Source organism: Pseudopipra pipra, chromosome 5, assembly GCF_036250125.1.
Source record: "Pseudopipra pipra isolate bDixPip1 chromosome 5, bDixPip1.hap1, whole genome shotgun sequence".
NCBI classification, from domain to species: Eukaryota; Metazoa; Chordata; class Aves; order Passeriformes; family Pipridae; genus Pseudopipra; species Pseudopipra pipra.
The window spans coordinates 55,827,535-55,847,583 of NC_087553.1; the positions used below are offsets into that span (position 1 = coordinate 55,827,535).

General features: G+C 37.0%; 1 protein-coding gene across 4 annotated transcripts in view; it reads right to left on the bottom strand.

Annotated features, from left to right (window-relative positions):
* Positions 1-1,311: 1,311 nt before the first annotated feature.
* MOV10L1 (Mov10 like RNA helicase 1) overlaps positions 1,312-20,049 on the bottom strand; it is a 37,699-nt gene continuing 18,961 nt past the window's right edge. For 2 of the 4 annotated variants that reach the window (XM_064656207.1, XM_064656211.1), the window contains 14 exons: positions 19,560-19,618; positions 18,876-18,991; positions 15,707-15,803; positions 14,480-14,658; positions 13,796-13,942; positions 12,956-13,077; positions 12,250-12,349; positions 11,656-11,820; positions 10,043-10,216; positions 9,115-9,264; positions 7,372-7,479; positions 6,533-6,670; positions 5,730-5,821; positions 1,312-3,059 (listed from right to left, as the gene is read on the bottom strand). In XM_064656207.1, the coding sequence (XP_064512277.1) occupies positions 3,026-3,059; positions 5,730-5,821; positions 6,533-6,670; positions 7,372-7,479; positions 9,115-9,264; positions 10,043-10,216; positions 11,656-11,820; positions 12,250-12,349; positions 12,956-13,077; positions 13,796-13,942; positions 14,480-14,658; positions 15,707-15,803; positions 18,876-18,991; positions 19,560-19,618 (1,681 nt within the window). In that variant the 3' untranslated portion in view covers positions 1,312-3,025. Of the gene's footprint in view, positions 3,060-4,421; positions 5,238-5,729; positions 5,822-6,532; positions 6,671-7,371; positions 7,480-9,114; positions 9,265-10,042; positions 10,217-11,655; positions 11,821-12,249; positions 12,350-12,955; positions 13,078-13,795; positions 13,943-14,479; positions 14,659-15,706; positions 15,804-18,875; positions 18,992-19,559; positions 19,619-20,049 lie in introns of those variants that run through there. The other 2 variants (XM_064656208.1, XM_064656210.1) reach the window with 2 other exon arrangements.

Consider the following 20,049-nt stretch of genomic DNA (forward strand, 5'->3'; position numbering starts at 1 on the left):
GATTTTGCACTTCAATAGCACTTCTTCCTTTTTTACATACAGTTCTTCATTCCGTGGTCTGCAGTTTGACTGACTTCTGTCTTTCTACAGCACATCACCTCCTCACTTACTGTACTTCTGTGAGGCACTGCAGTGGAAGTGTTTCCTTTTGCTCTCGTGAAGCAATTTTCAAGGGACCGATACTGAAATATCTTTAAAGAGATACTGAGACATAACAACACTTAAAGCTGTAAGGAAATTTAAACAGTTTAGTAGGATTATTTTATACTCCCACTCTTTTCACACATCCTGATTTAGGATCCTGCCAACTACATCAATTTGTCCCAAACGAGTAGTTTAGGTTGCTTAAAAAATCACTGTCAAAGGTATTAGCAAAAAGTATGTTTAATATAAACTTGTGAAAGTGAGACTTTAAGTTAAGGGCAAGGTTCACTATACTACTTACTACATGGATGGAACATACAAGAAGAAAATCAAGTTATAATTGAGCCAGAACAATTTACAGAGAGACTGAAGGGGCAAGAAGGCTAGGGAGACTCTCCCATTGGGAGAGAATTGGCTTTAGGCATCAGTCAATTTCCATCCGGACCGTAATCCAAAACAGTAATTACTGGAATTTTTCAAAAGTCCAGTAACAATGGTGCTGTTTCACTCAGGCTCCGATTCAGGTAAAGAATGTTCTAAGGTTTTCAGGGGATGACTGATTATCTCTTGTTCCCCTCCTTGGTCAGACAACAGAAGTTCCTGGTATGGACAGTGCCACCCTCCCCTTAGCCATGCAAGGGTTCCTGGTGTGGTCAAGGGACAGTTCATCAGCCAACTCATTACAGGAAGGCTAAGGCTTAACAGGAATTCCTGAAATCATAAAGCAGCCCCAAGAATATATCACCACAACTCATCACCACATGCTGGAAGAACACCCTTCCTCACAGCCTAGCACATTTTCCTTATTATTACTATTAGGAAAAAAGCACCAATTATTTAAATAATCAAAATACCTACATTTTAACAAGTCTAATAAAACTAAGACAAATGAATTGTTTCAGAATCTGTGAAAGAATGTTCTCTTTTGGTAGTTGCAAAAAACCAATTTTGCTTTTAGAAAGAGTCTGTTTATTATTAAGATTTAAAATACTCATTATTCTGGTACCTGAGCTCCAAAATGTGCAGCACAATACTTGACACCTTGAAACTATTTTATTTAAAGGAAAGAATCTATTAAACTTCCATAATATTGTCAAATCAAGGCTACAGAAGACAGTAAATAGTGGGTGCAGTTGCCTGCATATTCTGAATTTCCTTTCTTGCCCCACTGATACAATGTCCTTACTGGGATAATGTGCTCTATGGAAAAGACACGATCACACAAGACATTGAATACAGGTTGTAGCTACAGCCTCCATTTTTTTCCACTTCAAGTGTAGACTGAGCACTGTACAGGAGGAGGAAAGACAGAAAGAATTAACAGGGCTTTCACCCTGCATTATCTGGAAAAGTACACACAGCCTATCCCTGAAGCCTGATCACTGTAGCACTGAGCACCCAGCCATGCATCTGTCTTGGACTACAGAGCTGGTATGACTTGAATAATTAGATTCATGTCAGAGGGCCACAGTCTAATCTTCAAAATGTTGCTTTGCAGTTGATAGGAATGTAACATTCACTAGATAGAGCACAGTATAAACAGCTGTTATGAAGAAGATGTGGAACTAACAGCAATAACAAATGAAACATTAAAAGTACTTGGCCAGTAACTCCTTCATCAATCAGTGTGACCTGACCTACACGGCCCCATCATAGACAGATAAACAACAGCAATTTAAGGGGAACTTAAAAATATTTAGAAATAGTCACTGGAATACTATAATAAACAATAGGAGAGAATGCCACTCTAATAAAGCTTTTACATTCTAAAATACTATTAGAAGTACATACTTTTACTTGTGATCTAAATGCAGCCACCTACTAGGTAAGGTACCTGTTTGAAAAAGCAAATACCATTTATTAAGGGAACTCTTGGTACCATGGCACAGAATTCAGACGTCAGGAGTGCTGAGACTGCTACAATGCAGAAGATACTTCTCAGACATTTGCTACTGTTTTAAGCATACTGTGGAAGCAAGAACCTGTTCAGTGTTCTTGCTTTGATTCTGGCAAGGAAACCTCTGATGTTTTCTGACTGTCTTTTGAAGGTATTTTTTAAATTTCAACTCTTAACTGCTCATGTCAAATGACTCAGGAATCATCTACTTCACAGAGTATACCTCTTTCTCAGTCTCTTGTTTTTCTTGAGCTCACAATGCCTCATACAATATATGGAGGGAAGCAGGGAAAGAAATCTGTAATAGTGGTCCAGTGTTCTCTGACTTGATCTACCTCTGATGTGCTCCTTGAGATGTGGTGTAACCTCCTCTCTGGCTTTTGTAATTTCTTAGTAAGGCAATGAATTAATAAATCAGAAACAGCCATGACAGAGCTTTATTTTTTTTCTTTTTTCTGAGGGAAGAGACTGTTCCTGTAGCCAGAACTGAGTATCTGGAACATGGTTTTCATGCAAAGTAAGGCTTAGTTGAACTGCCTGTAAAAGAAAGAGACTGACTCTAAAGTGACTCTGTCATTGCTCCTTTTGTATGCAGTGGCTGAATTCTTTTTTTGCATACCCAAAAAGACATTTAAGTACATTTTTGTCACAAGAAAAATGGAAGATGATTTCAACTTCTTAATCCAGGGAGTGGTTAGTCACTAGAACAGGCTCCCCAGGGAAGAGGTCACAGCACCAAGCCTTTCCAACTCAGGATATTCTATGACTCTAACCAATAGTGAACACTGTTTTATCCCCTTTTCTTCATTCCAGCCCATCAGGTCCTGTCTTCATGAAAGAAATGACTAGAATATCAAAGCTAACACCTCTGGAACAACCAGCTCTCCCTGTGCATCAAGCTGCCAGAAGGAACTGTTCTAAAGGTGTAAGCACTGCTTAATCCTGTACAATTCCACAGGGTAGGTCTCTCTTCAAACAAGGTTTTCAGTAGCAGCTATGTAGGCAGAACTGAGAAACACTGCAAGATAAGGAGGAAGACAAAGGTGGTTTATATCACGCAGAACAACTTATCAGTCACTCATAGGCAGGAGCATGCAGGGTGAGGTGAAAGGGTTAGAAAAAAAAATGTAGTTTTAAATGTATAACAATAGATCTAGAAACAGAATCCCCCTTCTCCCCATTCATCAACATAAAATGAGTACAAGCTTCTCTGGAACCATTTTTTAAGACTGTCAGAGACTATTCTTAGTAACTTGGGGAAAAGGTTGTGGACAATATGAGTTACAGAAAGAACAGTTACCAGTGAAAAGAGTACATGAGTTTCTCCACCTGCAAAATGTTGTTGTTGGATGAAAGATTTTTTGTTTTCTTCACTCAAAATTGTGTACTTGCTCTTTAAACTAAGAACTCTTCTAGAAAAACCAACACCACATATGATAATAGGCACTGGTCATCTGAATTTTGCTGAGTATCAAGCAGTTTATCTTTGTAGAAACTGATGTTAACATGCGATATTACAGTTAAAAGATTATTAAATTGTAGCTATTAAGTATCACAACATAAACAGTCCTCTGCTACTCTGCTATGCAAAGGTCATGGAAATACTAATCAGAAGTTCTGGATTGTATCTTGCAATAAAGGAAAGATTATCCATCTCCATTACAATTTCTTCCCTGTTCCCTCAAGAGAGCATGAGCACACTGACAAAAACCAAGGCTGGCAGCAGTGTTTTATGAGATGTGGTATGTCATAACACTATCCTGAAGCAAGAGCTCTTTCAGGAGGCAACAACTAGGACAGGCAGAATATTGGCATGGCATCATCAATGCTGGTATTTTCAGAACCATACTGCAACAACACACACATCATCTATCTGGCCTGTCATGAGTGAAAGCAAGTTAAGCAGCATAAAATCATGACAAAGTGACTGGGCTGAATAGTGTGGAGTGCTGCTCAAATGCAGCTGTGACTCACCCTGGGCACACACAGTGTAGTCTGGGTGAGAGGTAGTTCCAGGCACTCTACCCTGCCATGGTACAATGAACCTACCCTTATGTTGTGTCTGCCTTTGATGTTTTACCACACTTGCCCTCCTGGAAGCTGAAGTATCTACATACTGTGCATTGCAAAGGAAAGAAGTACAGTGCACACCAGGAATGGAAGTGATATGAGTGGACTGTAAACAAGCAAACAAAAGCTTGATATCTTTCCCCCCCTCCATTTGTTTCTCTGTAGCCTATAGTCGTATCTAAAATGCTTCTGCCTGTTACAGAAAGCCATCTTGTTGTGCAGAGAGTTTATAAACACAGTGTCTAGTTGTCCAACTGTTCCTAAAGTGCTGTGTGGCAGGACTTAATCACCAAGGAGAGGACAAGGAACAAGAGAAAAATGCTATTTAATGGGAAAGCACAGTGCAAAATGAAGCCAAGAGCAGGAATACTGCTAAACCATCAGTTATTTAATTTTGCCAAAATAAAACAAGGTACTTTGTTCTACAGTGTATTTATAGAAAGGAAAACACATTTTCTATTTTTCTCTTTTTTTTTCTTTTATTTTAACCCACCACTTAAAGTATTGTTCTGACATACACCACAGCAAATGGCTGGACTGCAGTGGAAACTAAACAAAGGCCTTAAAAACTTGGGAGTTTTTAAGCATGCTTGGCTTAAGGTACTCGACATCAGTTGTGCGATGTTAATGTATCATTCCAGTTCACATTGCAGAAATATTACTGTAACACTCCCATGACAATGACACCACACATATATGTTCTTGGGACAGTCCAGTTTTAGGTGGCACTACACAAGTCAGAGAAAACTGAGAAGCTGAAACAATTATAGAATAAGGAAAAGCTTATGTAAGAGTTCTTCAGTATTTTTCTTCTGAAACCTGGAGGATTCAGGCATACAGTTATAGATTCAGGCATACTCTTCTTTGCAGAGGCCCGGTCATGTACATTTTAAACAGAAAAGAAAGTAAGTTGCCACTACTGTTTTATACTATTAATTTCAACTTTTTCACTTCTTAAGAAAATAAAAATCTTGTTTGCAGAAACTTTCATCCATTTCAGACCATGTGCCTCTCCCTGAGGACAAAAAATGCTTCATTTGCTCCGGGCTAAATTTCTGTTAAGTATTCTTAGTTTCAAAACAGATGAGGACTGAATGCATCTTGAACACCGAAAAACTAGTCACACCTGTCAATTAAGGGGGGTAAGATAAAAATCTTGCTTACCTTTCCATAAACAACAGTTTTGATTAAAAAAAAAAAGTAGTATCATCTAGTACATAATACTCATTTAACATTGTATTACATGTTATAAGGGACATTTAAATCAAATTTTTAATTGTAATTTTTTAATTACAGTGAAATCACCTTAAACAGTTTCCCTGTCCACACCCCCCCTTCATGGTCATCAAATATGTCATCATCTGGGGATACAGAAGATACCAAAGTCAACAGCAGCTGTGATTTAATAATTAATGCTCCGATTCTTCTTATGGAGTCGGAGAAAATATGGTTACATTACATGTCATTATATTTACACAACGTTTACTTAGGAATGCAAAATCCAATCACACTGTGATATCGCATGTTGTACTGATCAATCTTTCCAATGACACTGGCTTTAAAAAGTACTGTAATCTGATCCATATCTAGCAAGGTTAAAGTGAAGACCAGAACTTACTTCTGCAGGCATTCCAGCTCCGAAGGCAGGTCACAACCTACATAAACTCTATTCATTAAACTATATTCTAACAGTGCACAAAAACAGGGATCCTACAAGAGAACATTAATATATAATTGCAGTCATGCTGCTCTGTGAAATGAATTTTCAAACAAATTAACATGGCACATGAATGCAAGAGATTTAACATGACTTCTTCAAGAAAAAGAACTCTACAAATGGTGCAAACATGGTGTAACGTGGGAGGAAGACACCTATAGCTGCTCTAATTTACATATGTTACATGTAGGTGTAGGGGACTAAACTTTCTATTCAGGCCATTTGTGGAATATTGCTTTCCTTCTTATTCGTAACGTCAGACATAACATCAGATATTAAGAAAAGCTCAGCTTACTCCAATGAAAGGACTATGCATAGGTTCAAAAGGAAACCACCTTCCTGGCAGCTGCTGCATTAATTGGGAACAATCCCTTCTGCCTCTCTCCATTTAAAAAGTGAAGGTAACTTCACTTGAGGCTCTCTTGAGCCTTGAGGCTCTGACCTCATCTAGAGATGAAAAGGACTATGAGCCTGTATGCACAGAGTACCATTTCCTCTGTGCTTGGAAATCTACTGCGTAGGTACCCAAACTGTCTATACTTACAGGAACCCACGGTGTTCATATCTTCCGAAATGCAGACTGAGGACAAAGTACAAACTCTTAACATATTCCAGTGCTCCCTCAGATCAGATTAACACACAGAACCATTCAATTACTGTGGCAAATAACACATGCAATTCAAAGATATAAAACCAAAACTTACTTTCACAAGAACATGAGGATTTCCCACGACAATCAGCAAAGCTTTTGCTCTAGTAATTGCTACATTAAATCTCTTTGGGTTACAGAGAAAGCCCAAACAGTATTTTTCATCATCAATTAAGTCTTCCTGAGATCGCACCTGAAATAAATTAAGGATGATTTTAGAAATAGAATAACAAGAACACAACTTACCTAAGCCATAGTGTAACTTAATATTTCCTGACTGCAATGATCCACTCAGTTGAATGACAATTCACAGTGTGTCTTTTCTGGAAGCCTTCTTAAGCAGTCTCATCAGTGTGCTTTGACTTGGCTTAAAAAAACAGCCAAAGCAACCAGTGAACCAGTGTGCTGTAACTATTGCTCAGTTGTTTTTCACCTCTGTTTTGTCTATATTCGAACCTATCTTTGAAAAATGAAAATTTTCATGACCTAAATAATGAGTTCTTCTAAACAGCAGCATAGTACATACCCAGAACTACTTTAAGAGAATACAATGCTGGACTGAAAAGCTATGGTATGAGGCAAAACAAAGAAAGTAAGCATTGTACCACTGCCCTCAGGAAAAAAAAAAAAGTGAGAAAATCCCACAGACTCTTCCCCCAAACCACAAAGGTAAGTACTCAGTACCATAATCTAAACAGAAAGCAACAGATTTTTAATAATCCAGATTTTAAAGAGAAGAATAACTCTACATGCATGCACCTAAAAATAAGCTCTACCTTCAAACACTGTGACAGACTGATAAAAATACAGCTTGTAACTTTTTTAAAGGCCTATATCTAAAAGGAAACATAGAGAATTAGACACATATAAAAACACCACAATAAATATACGTACTGTTGATAAGATAATAGCTGTATACTCCTGCCCTTGAAACTCTTCTACTGTGCCAACTTTAATATCTGCCAAATCAATACTTCTCAGAAGAAATTTAATCTTTTCCACCTACCATAAAATAAAAAAAAAGTTTGAAGGAATTTACTTTTACATTTGAGAGTGGATTACTTTTAAAACCAAAGCCACACCACATATACAAGTATGAGTTTTAACATGGCAATGTCAAAAGGAATGCCTACAGTAAGCTTAGCCACCATCCACTACTAAGATTTTAAAATAAAACAGTAATTTTTCCTCAGAAATATCGCACTTACCACACAACGTAGAAGATGAAGTACTTCCTACCATAATTTAAACAGAAAGCAAGAGATTTCTAATAATCCAGATTTTCGAGACAAGGATAATTTAGCTCCATAAACCCTCTTCTTCCAATGTGCATCATATCCAAAACCATGGATACCACAGATGTGGTAGGGCAAGCAGCTTCCTCCAGCCCCTCAAGAAGACTGTACAGAGATTCTACCTTTGCTTGCCAGGTGCATCATACAGAGTGAAAGGCAGAGGTGAGATATGATTTTAAGTACCCTCCCAAAAGAGAAGGAGCCTCATGCACTGGGATCCTCGCACTCGTGGGATCACTATACCGCCATCTGCTAAAAGCTGTTTGGAGATTATACCTGAAGTGCTCCAATAAATTTAAGAAGGTATCATGCCTGGCTAAGATGAGAATTAGAGTCAAAGACTACTTTCTAATCAGTGTTCCCACAATACAAAGTGACTTTCTTGAAGCAAACATTACTATCACATGCCTTGCATCACAGGCAGATGAAAGGCACAGTCACATTAAACCATGTGAAATCATCATTTAGGGAGTGTAAGAGGTTCGGTCACTTCAATACTATATATAAATATATAAAAAACAAGTAGTAAAGGTAAACATGGGCAGGTGAAGACACCTGACCAGACGGATCAGTACAAGCAGAGCTTTAATTTGCAAGTGAGATTTCTTCACAAGGGCTTGGTCTTTTCCTCACACCTCACAGTGTTTCTCCCAAGCCACACATACAAAGTTATAAATACTGAGATGTGAACACCAAGAAGAACAATGTGCACACTCTCCACGACCTCCTCTGGAACTGAAAGGGTATTAATTTTATTTCTAAAATGAAAGTAAACATCACATATTTAACACACCTGAATATAAATACTTTTAAAAATAAAGCATAGCATTTGATCTTCAGCATTATCTAGAGGTTTAAATAGCAGCCCAAACTTCAAGTCTGACTACAAGTCAGCTAAGAAGTCACAATTTCTCTAGTCTCTTCTAAGTCATAACAAGGTGACATGCCACCTACTTAACTACATTTCCCTTTTGTTCTAGTCCTCAGTACAGAGTGACAGAACCAGATTGCTGTTCCAGCTATTGGATACTAAATTCTTGACTTGCCCTCTTTACTTCTAACAACTGAAAAATCTGCTTCTGTCTCCAAATCTGTCTCCTTAATAATTTCCTGATTTTTAAAACTAAAAGACCAGTAGAATGACATTATTGTTTTCTCTAGCTCTATATTTCAATGGCAGCATCATTAATGATTGATAATACAATGTGTAACATGACACACTACAGTGAAATTTTAAGATATGCCTCCCTGCTTTAATGAACAACAGCCACAATATAAAACCACAAAATGAAATACAGCAACTTTGAAGCTCTTAAGACATTAGACCTGTTAAACATCATACCTGTTTACGATATGGTGTAATTACTCCAATATCTGTCGCTGACACTGCAGCGTTTTCATTTTTAGCAAGGTGGCAACAGTACTGCATCACTTGAACTGCTTCAGCTGGATTAAACCATGAAGGACTGTGACCTTCACGAGTTTCAGTGCCCTATATCAGGGGAAAGGAAATGAGATGATGGGGATCAGGTGCAAAAATGACTATGTATTAATACATTATTCTTATACGTCCCGAATGCAAAAAAGAGTGATGGAATGTTATATATAATTTCTCTTCCTCTCTATACACCCTTTCCAATGAACGAGTATCACCTAATGTTTTATAATATTTTTTATACGTATATGAAGAGAATTGATAGGACAACAGTACTTTAAGTGTGCAACAAAGGAGTTAAATCTCAACTACAGTATAACGCGTGTTATAAAGTTGGTATCTTGCTTTTGTGCAAGGTAGAAGAGTTCAAGACCAAGCCTCTCCAAGCAGGGGATATTGCTACTTTTTACTAACTTCTTAGAAGACTAAGGAAAAACTTTTTTTCCAAGGTAGTATTTTTTCCCCTGCTCACTTAAGCCTTAATAATCCTTTAGTTTTAGAAGATTGTATATCCAGTTTAACGTAGCAAACTCTCATCAAAGCAAGCTAAAGGCAGCTGACTGTAACTCCATCTTGGTCATCTGCTATGAATTAGAACTTGCATCAAAATGCTTCCCAGAATACACCTCAATAGGCAGCTGCTCAAGTTCTTAGCAAATATTTGACTTCAGTAGTTGTTTCTAAAACCAGATGCTCAGGAAGTCACATTACTTGCAAAAGGCAGTTTATTCTTTTTTCATATTCTTTCTAGAATTAATTCTAAAGAAAACTCTTCCACAATATCAGCAAACTGCTATGAGGCCTATAGAGTTCATTATATGAACATTTTACATACCTTTATTCCATGAAAAATTAATGGAAATCCCTTCCTGGGCAATTTACACCAATTCAGCAAAGAAGTTACTACTGAAGCGTCTGCACAAACTTCTAGCTCCTTATGATAAAACAATTTAGATGGCAAGGCAAGCAATGCAGAATGTGACCTGTAGTTCTTCGTGAGTTTTGTGATCTGCAAAGTCAAACCCCAAAATCCAAAACTGAAACAGGTAATTCATCAGACTTCTCAGAACACAGCTTCCAAGCAGATACTACCTTACCATCATCTACCATTTAGCATTTCTAAAGCTGCCAAAAAACTGTACTCAAGGCAAAAACTGCAGGTTGATCTAAAAACTAGATCAAAGCAGTTTTTTGAAAGACCATCTCTTTCCTCTCCAAAGGAGAAACAAAAGGAATTGAATGTACATGACAGATGAATTGGTCATTCTTTGTTTTTTAAAAACATTTGATCTATAGGCATATTATTTTTTTTTAAGAGTTTGATTATTTTCATGGAGTTTCCATGGGTGTAACCTGTTATTGTGAGGAAGTCTTGACAAGCAAAAAGGGAGCATAAGAACAGCTGACAGAAGCTGGCCTTAAGACACTGAAATGTAATTGTCTTTAAATGAAAGAATAGTCTTAAGGAAGCATTTTAGACAGTAATAACCAGCTTGAAAAAAATATGTCCCGTAAAAAGGATAACATAGGATATTCCATCCAAACATATCCTTAAAGCCCTCACACTTCCTGCTCTCTGACTATGCCAATTCTCCTTAAGCACTGTATAAGGAACACAACAACAAAATTTTGCTGTAACAGATTTTAGGAGGAAGCATGACAGGTTTTTCAGCAGGCTGACCTAACCTAAAGCCTAGGGCCATACACTCTCACTTTCCCTCTTAAGTCTGCCATCAGGTTTCCTCCCTTTTCTACTTATGTGGTCATCTAGTTATATTTTGCTCTCAGTTTAATTCTTCAAAGTATGTTACCATAAGAATAGGAAGGCATCTTAAGAAGTTTGACTTTAGCCCTATTTTTCAGATTCAGACAGTAATTTAAAGCAGCTGGAACATCTGTGCTTGTTTATATACTACGCTACCTCTGCCACTTAACATAGACTTTAGGTACTTCACCATACAAGAGTTTAGGGAAGCTATCCTACAGAGGAAGAGATGATAAAGAAACCAGAACAGTTTCTTTTTCCCTTCCTGAAACATGACATTTACAAAATTAATCCTTAAACAGGAGACTTTGTTTGTCAAAAACAGAAGTTGTACTTGTTCAACTGTGGAGAACTAAGTTATGAAGTTATGGTAAATGTGGTCAGTGAAGATGAAAAGAAATTTTAAGCTATTATTTACAATTGTGCTTTGTGCACCCTATTTGACTTATTCTGCTTAAGAATAGAGGACCCCCTCAAAGAAAGGTTTTAACATACTGGAGGGCTCAGCATCCTTACTATTCATAGTATATATGCAAAATAATCAAGCTTTTATAAGAACTAATGCTCAAGCTAGACTTATCACTAAGCATCAGGGAGCAAAGTAGTGGTAAAGAAACAGCAGGAACCAGAATTTCTCCTTATTTTGATTCAACTGAAAAATGTTAATGGAAAGTTTAACTCACCAACAAAGGATTATATGCTCCACAGGCACCAAAAGCATCCTCATCTCTCAGATATAGCTCTCTTGATGTCAGTCTTTCCAGCAAGGAGATACTTAATCCAAAAGTCAGCGCAAGTTTAGATTTTATTACCGGCCCTAACTGCTTTGGATCTCCAACAAGAACTATCTGTATATGCAATTAAAAAAATCCATTTTACATTAAAACAGTGGTTATTGAAACTACCTTTTTTAATGACATACTCATTTCAGAATTCAGAGATCAATTCATATCAAGTATTCTGCTTTCCTTCAAACATCTGTTTGCAAAGAACGGTTAGCCCCAGGAGAGCAGTACGTTGTTGTCTTAAACTAAGAATGCATATTTTTATTTTTACATCTTCCACACACTGATCCAGTCCTACACAGACTTGTTTTAGATGTAAAACAACTCGTTAAAGTGCTGGGAATTGATATGGTGCATGAGTAAGATCTATTAAAAATATTCAGAATTTCATACTCATACCAGAAAATGGCTGCTTGAATTCTACACCATTCACAAAAATGAAAACAATAAAGCAACTTTTTTCCTTTCAGTAAATGATGTTAAGAGAACTACCTGTCCATGAGCTTCTGAAATCAATCCAATAGGAATCAGGCTCTCCGGTTCACTTGCTTGCCCTGCTTCATCCAGAATCACATGAGTGAAGTGTCCAAGCCTATAATTAAATAACATTAACCTGAAACAGGGCTGTTTTCAGATTAGTTCATTCTGCCACCCTGTGGTTGACCTCAGCAGTTCTGTGAACATCCTTGTCAAGTGTGCCAGGTAACTCCACACACAGAGCAAAGATGGATATTTTTAATAGGAAATATAGAAAAAACAACAGTGTAACTTTAATTTTTGACTTTACTTACACACTTTGATATACACAACCACCAGAAATCTTTGGTTAACAGCACTTGACATGGTACTTGCTTACAATTAGTAAAGGTGACTTTGTCACAAACACAATATAATTTTTAGTGTGACAATCATTTTGAGCCAAAGTGATTGTCAACAGCCATATAATTTCCACTGGTGGCAGAGGAGAAGTTACTGTGTCAAAAATTTTAAGCATTAATCAAGATAATTCTTAAATTTATTATGGAGAAAGTTTCTTCTAGAACATTACTAAAACCAAGTGTTTTGCTCTATTTCACAGTAGAGACACATGCCATGAACTGTACTAAAAACAGCCTAAGTTATAGTATAGAGTCTCTAAAAGCTCTGGGGCTTGTATCATCCGGGTATCTCCATGATACTCCTATCTATAGTACTCTACCGTGTATCTGCTTGATAAAACAATCCTGCACTGCTGCACGTTGTAATTACTATCCTGGACCACAATGCTTTCTGAATATCATCACCATCTTTGCAGTAAGGTTTCACTATGTCATCAATTTGCTGCAGAAAGAAAAAGGTATTTTGTAAAACAAAATGCCAGAAAAGCACTCTGAAAACTATTTTAGAAGCTGAGCAAAACACATAGATTTAGACCCATTCATACACCAAAATGAATTAGTAAATTTACCTAAACAAAGTAGTACATATGCAAGACATCTGTGCTTTATTGTAAGGAACAAAATGGAACATTTAAGTGTTTCATGTATATGTAACATACACATGTTACATATCTATATGTATACACACACACACACATATATACACATATGTATTTATATGTGTGTATATATATCCATACATACCTACACACATATATATGTATAAATATATATGCATATGTAATGAACCCACAATGTGTGTGTCCTGCATAAAGATGACCATCCTACTTGTTTACTTTCTGTGTAAGTCGTCTTAACTCGGACTGATAAAATAATTTAAAAATTAAATTAAATGAAAAATCCCCAACAATACTATTTGCTGCTTGTAGAGTTAAGCACTGCAAAAAAGATGTTAAGATTCTATGCTCATACAATCAAACTAAGGATTATGATCAACATTTTCCAGTTAATCTTCTGGAAAAGCTAAAGTAATGCAATGCTTTGGATCCTAAGCAAGCCTAAGCAGTCTAACAGCAACTGAAGTTACAATACCAAATTGGTATTTTAAGATAAAAATATTAAAATGGAAATATTAACTGGCTGGTATCTATAACATTTACCTCTGCTGACCTGAAGGCAGCATTAACTCGGACCATAGCTCCCGGTTTTAAGAGACTGCTTTGATGCAGCCGCAAGCAAATCAGATCTGTTGCAGCATTTGATGGTGCACATACCAAAATCCGACTATCTGGTAGAGTATAATGTATCTACGTTAAAGAAAAGAGACATTTAAAAAGGTTATTTAGAGAAGTAGCAAAAGCTCAAACGTTCCCATTTTATTTCACTGAATAGAAAATCCAGAAGAGTTTTGCGTACACGTTATACTCATTGATTCTTTTTGCAGTTCAGTAACACTCGTGTTGACAGTCAAGACTAAGTACTCTCAAACTGAGTGTACCCACAGCACAGTTAATTCATGGTTATCACATTAATGTGTATCTGTGCTCCATGAATACATTATGCACTACTGGAATCACAGTTAGATACTGTTCACTGAAGCTTTAAAGACAAAGACAAGAAGACCTGAAGCTTTAAAGACAAAGACAAGAACACCTGAAAATAAGCCATTCTCAACTCTGCCAAATGCATGTGAAGATGGGTTTTCCTCTTTCACGGAGCTACAGAAAATGATCTTAAATAGAGTATTTTGAAAACACCTTGGAAAAAAAATATGATGATACTTACAGAAATACTGTAAGTATACTGAAAAGATTAGAGGTGACTGATTTGTCATTCACCACTACCTGTAAAATAGCTTCAATTACTGTTACTGTTTTTCCAGTTCCTGGTGGTCCAAAGAGAATATAAGGTGTTGGGCGACATTCACCACTCAGTATCCTTTTCACTGCCAGTTTCTGTTGCACATTCAGCATCGGATTGAAAAATTCACCAGCTCTCTCTTTAAGTGCCACAGTTTCACCAACTACAATCAAGACATCCATATATTAGAATTTACATAAATATTTGTAACATATGTAGATTAAAGCAATTCCAATTCACAATATGCTTCTGAAAATTTTTATTTTCCTTTTGTGTTAACAACTAAAGAATTTCTCAAAAATTCAGTTTTTATAGAATATAACGTAGAAAATAAGCCATTAATATTTCCAAAGTGTACTGGGTCTTTACTGAAGACCAGAAAAGGATTGTGATTATGTAACCCAACAATCTATAAAAACTACTTCAAATTATTGAAAGTAATTTGAGCATCAAGATCACTTTTTGGTCCTAGAACAGCAAAACTGATCACTAGTAAATTACAACTATTGGAATTTTTTTCTTAATCCTGTCTGAATTAGTTTAGTTTTAGCTTTCCACAACAGAATCTTATTAACCCTTGGACAGAAGTGCATTCTAGGTAATCTAATCAGTAGTTCTTTAGGCATCCTACTGATACAAAATGACACAATCACCCTTTTCAGCATTCAAGTACACTGATATTTAAAGTCACACTTTCCAAAAAATTGTAGCAATGATCTCAACTACCTGAAAAAGTTTGAGCATCTTTGGCAAAGAAGCTCTCCCAAGGATGAGAGACAGCATTCCGGTAACAAATTGCAAACTCTGAATATGACCAAATATTTTTGAGTAAACTACTGTAAAATGATAATTAACTAAAAATATATCACCAGATGTTTGCTGCCTCCTCCCTAGAAACATTCAAGGCAAGGCTGGATAGAGCTCTGAGCAACCTTGTCTAGTGGAAGGTGTCCCTGCCCACAGCACAGGGGTTGGAACTAGATGATCTTTAAGGTTCCTTCCAACTCAGACCATTCTAGGATTCTGTGAACTAGAGATGTTGAAGTAATGCACATAAAGCCTCCACAGAAACTTCCCGCTAGCAGTTCTAGAATTTGTCTTTAAAAGACAGAGCACAAAGACATCTTAAAGGCATCTTACTCAGCCCTGGCTTACTGAAGTAATTGCAATCCTGAACTGTAATACTTAATATTCAAGTACAGAAAGTATACCAAGTTGGCTTGTTGGCAGAGTTACTCTCATCATATCCTGTACATTCACCTCCCTTGATGTCATGCCTTTTGTCTGTTTGTTCTTCTTTTTTTTGACCTGAAAACAGCAAGTGAATATAAATGCATTTACAACCTTAAGACAGGCAACTATCTTCACTAAAACTTCTGAAGTTAAGTTTTAATTTTTTACCCATCAAATACCATTATCCCATTAAATAGAATATCTACTGTGAAAACAGAAAGATAGGAGTAGTAGAAGGTGCTAGGAATTCCCACATTAAATTTAAGATTTCTAATAGTTTTGCTTCTATTAACATTAAATATTTATTTCGCAAATAATTTGCAGCTCAGATTTTGAAGCTATGGCTGAATAACTTCTTTCCTTCCACAAAAGCATTCCCGTTCCATACCACTAAGCTAGATACATGGATACATGGACACACGCTTCTTCCTTAGCGGACACACGACCTTTCAGATTGTAGCATGGAAAAAAACTGCTTGTAGGGGATGCGGCACTGGTAAAATTCTGGACAAGATACCTCAGTCATCTTAATAATACTGATTCCAATTCAGTGGAGTGATGGATATTAAGGGTTGATTACTCCTTGTACAGGATAGAGATCTTTGTTGCTTCTACAGAGCCACGATGTCATGGAAAGACTGCAAGGCTCATTTTTAGTCCTTCTGACTACTGCCTTTGCTGCTCACCCCTGTAGGTGCTAGTGACATTTTAGAGCAAGAGGAGGATCTGGAGTAAAAGCATGGGTGGTCCAGGTGATATTCTCCACCATCCTTCTAGTTTAACAGAAAGGTCCCAGTAGAAGCAGACATCTTGCAGAACAATAACTGAGAGCAGCAGCACAGCTCTGGGTCTATGTGAGAAGCTCCTTGACTACATATTACTAATTGCAAAACCAGAGATTTGTCTGAGTTGTTACCACAGAGAGATGGACTAGCAGCAATATTATCTAGTGGTCTGTAACAAATCCTCTCCAGAAGAAAGAGAACATGGAGGAGATTTCTGACAAACAACTGGCATCAGTGTCCTGATTACAGATGGTGAAGCTTCCTGGAGATTTCAATCACACACCTGATGCAATTCACTTAGAAAACATCTAGAATTCCTAGACTAGTTGGTGACAACTTGTTAATGTAAATGGCTAACATACTGATCAGAAACAACACTCTATTAGACTTACTCCTCATACACAGGAAAGACCATATATCCATATACCAGATTTTACTGCAGGGATTTGCAAGGTTGGAGTAAGGCTAAGAAGGTAAATCAGTAGTCAGAACTCTGGCTCTTCTAGAACAAACCTCGATTTCTGTAAGAACTCACCAAGCAAAACCCTCTGAGAAGCTACTATGTGAGGAAAAAGGTGCCCACGAGAGCTTAAAGATGCTTATTGAGAGACTGTAAACAAACCATCCTGTTGCACAAGATCATCGGGAATTTCAGTAGAAGGCCTGCTTCTTGATGAATTTATAAAAAGCGTATTACAAGTAGAAACAGTGACAGGAAAAATATAAAAACGGAGAGTTGGACAAAATCAGAAGGTCAAAGAGATCAAGCTACTGCTCAAGTTAAGAGAAAAACAGCATAGTAAGAAGGGATTTAGCAAATGTGGTGGAAGAGAGTTCAACAATCGTGAAGGCTCACAGTTGGATAGGAATAGATGGATGACATCTGAAAGAACTCAATGTACTTTCTGTCTCATATGCACACCTTCAGACTCCTGTGCAAAGTAACAGTAAGTAAAAGAAAAGGACAAGTAACAGAAGGGGAGCTACAATCTGCTTAAGAGACACTGGAGAGGGTAGATGTGATCCACCACACTCATATGACTGGACACTGCTGCCTATCACCCATAATAAAAAATAATCAGGACAAGCCAGGGAATGTTTCTGATAGCAGGAAAGAGTCAATACTGCTCTGGACAAGGAAGACCTAGGGAACTATAGCTCACCAGCCTCACTCTAGTCCCTGAGAGAACACCCTTCTGGATTCCACAGGCTTCGTATAATTGGAAAAAACAGGTGACCAGGAACAGACAACACAGCTAAACCACAGGGCAGATCTTTCATGACCAACCTGATTTTCCTCTGATGAAAAGACTATTATGTGTAAAGACTATTACATGGACAACAGAAAAGCAGTCATTGTAATATTCGTTCACCTCAGCAAGGCTTTTGAAATGGTTTACTTACCACATCACTCTTATTTGTAGCCTGAAGACATACTAGCTGGATCAACAGACAGATAGGATGAGTTGAAAAACTGACTGAACTACTGGGCTTAAAGAGTATTAATCAATAGCTTGATGCTCAGCTGGAGCATATGTGGATGCCAGAACTGTATATGAGCCATTATAATGTTCTGAAGTGGAGAGGCTGTGAGCTTGGATTTTTAATTTGGCCATGAGAAGATGCAGAGGTATTCTAACAGCCCATGATGGCTTATATCAGAGTTACGAAAAATGAGAGAAAAACTCTTCTTTGTAGTCACAAATGATATAACAAGGAACTACATCAACAAATTGCAAGTGGAAGATTCATATTTGGAATTAGGGAAAAATGAGTGTAAAGCTGGTGAAGCACAGGTTATGCAGATGCTGTGGAAACTCTAGACAAAAATAAAGAATTGTGCCTACTCCTCCCCACTTGATTTAGTGGTGGTGACAGTCCTGCTTCAAATAGGAAGAGGACCAGGCAGCCTCCTGAAGTCCTTTCTAAGAAAAGTTATATTAAGAAAATGTAGAAATCTAAATGGCAGTTAAGCCTGGGTGAATCTACTCAGAACAGGATGATTACCTTCTATCACAAAATTATTTCCTGCTGCAGTAACAGAACTTAAGCATCTACTCAACAGTAGCTATGAAAACTAGTTTAAGGTAAATCTCATAATTCCCATTACAATCACACACTTTATAAGCACTTTCCATTTGAGATGGGAGTGCTTAACAGTATCAACTACCATAAAATTCTCCATCTCCAGGCAGCAAACAAAACTTCTGTCATCAAAATGCAGCAGATTACAGCTTTGATTCTTTGATATTCCATTATGTAATTCCTTTCTAACAATAGCTGCACAGTAGGTATCTGTAACCAATCTGAATGAAGGTTATAATTTTAAGGAATATTTAAGGAATATTTACAGAATAGATACCTTACTTTCCTGCTGTGAAGATTGTTTAAGGCCATCATCAACACCACAGTACTCAGTAGTATTCTGTGTCTTGATAGCTTGTGGTGATTGCAAGACAAGCCTTTCCGGAAATAACACTTCGAATTAAGCAGAGAAAGAGAAAGTAGAGAAATCTGGAAGTCACACAAACACTTTTCATGTTTCACTAATTAACATTACTACTGATATATCAGCTTACTCTGAGCTGCTAAAATTGGTTTATCAGAATGAATATGGTAAAGACCTGCGTAAAGTTCACATGGATCGTTCAACTCAACCATACGACAGGAAATCAGCACTTTTCAACAAATTTTGAGGTAACAAAAAACATGGCCATTTCATTTGCTATTATTAAAGCAGTATAATTTCTACAGTTCTTACTGGCTCAAATAGTTCACAAAAGTTTGCTTCCAGTCCTCCTCCCTGTCATGGCCAACAGATGAAATCATTCTGATGAAACATTCTATAGATTCAGAAAGTTGCTTTTTGATTTTCAAAACAAAACCAAACCAAAACATAAAAAGCCCCCAACAAACACATGGATAACTCCTCTAAGAACAAGTTACAGTGCATTCCTATCAGTATGCTCCGATGTGAAAGAAATATAAAACACAAGACTCCCCACAAAGAAACTCCTCTAGCCAGTTTAAGTCAACCGAAGTGTACCTTTTTCACCCAGGTAGGAAGCTTGCTGAATTGCCAACTGGCATCGCCTGCTAGGAATCCTGTTACCAAATACAGATTTGTAGATTACAGTAAAATCTTACATTTCCACACTATAGCAGCACACATCTACTAGGTATCTGGTACTTTTTACTATGCACCAGTGCATATAAAAATAAGAGTTTTATATAAAACTACTTTTTTTTTAAAAAAGCATCTATTGAGAAATACGCTGCAGAAATGTCAACAGCTTTGCTATGAATAGTATTGATACACATATTCTCTAGCTCTTCAGTGATACAAAGATGGCCTAGTGTTCAATGCTTAGTCTTTCAAGGAACTTCTCTTCAAAGCTAAATTTACAGAGAAGATTATGTAACTCCAAACAGTTAACAATATTCCATGAATAAAACAAAAGTATAAAAGGACGGGTGGTTAACATCAGCTTTTTTTTTTTTTTGCATAGTCTTGTAACCACAGTGGTATAGTTTTT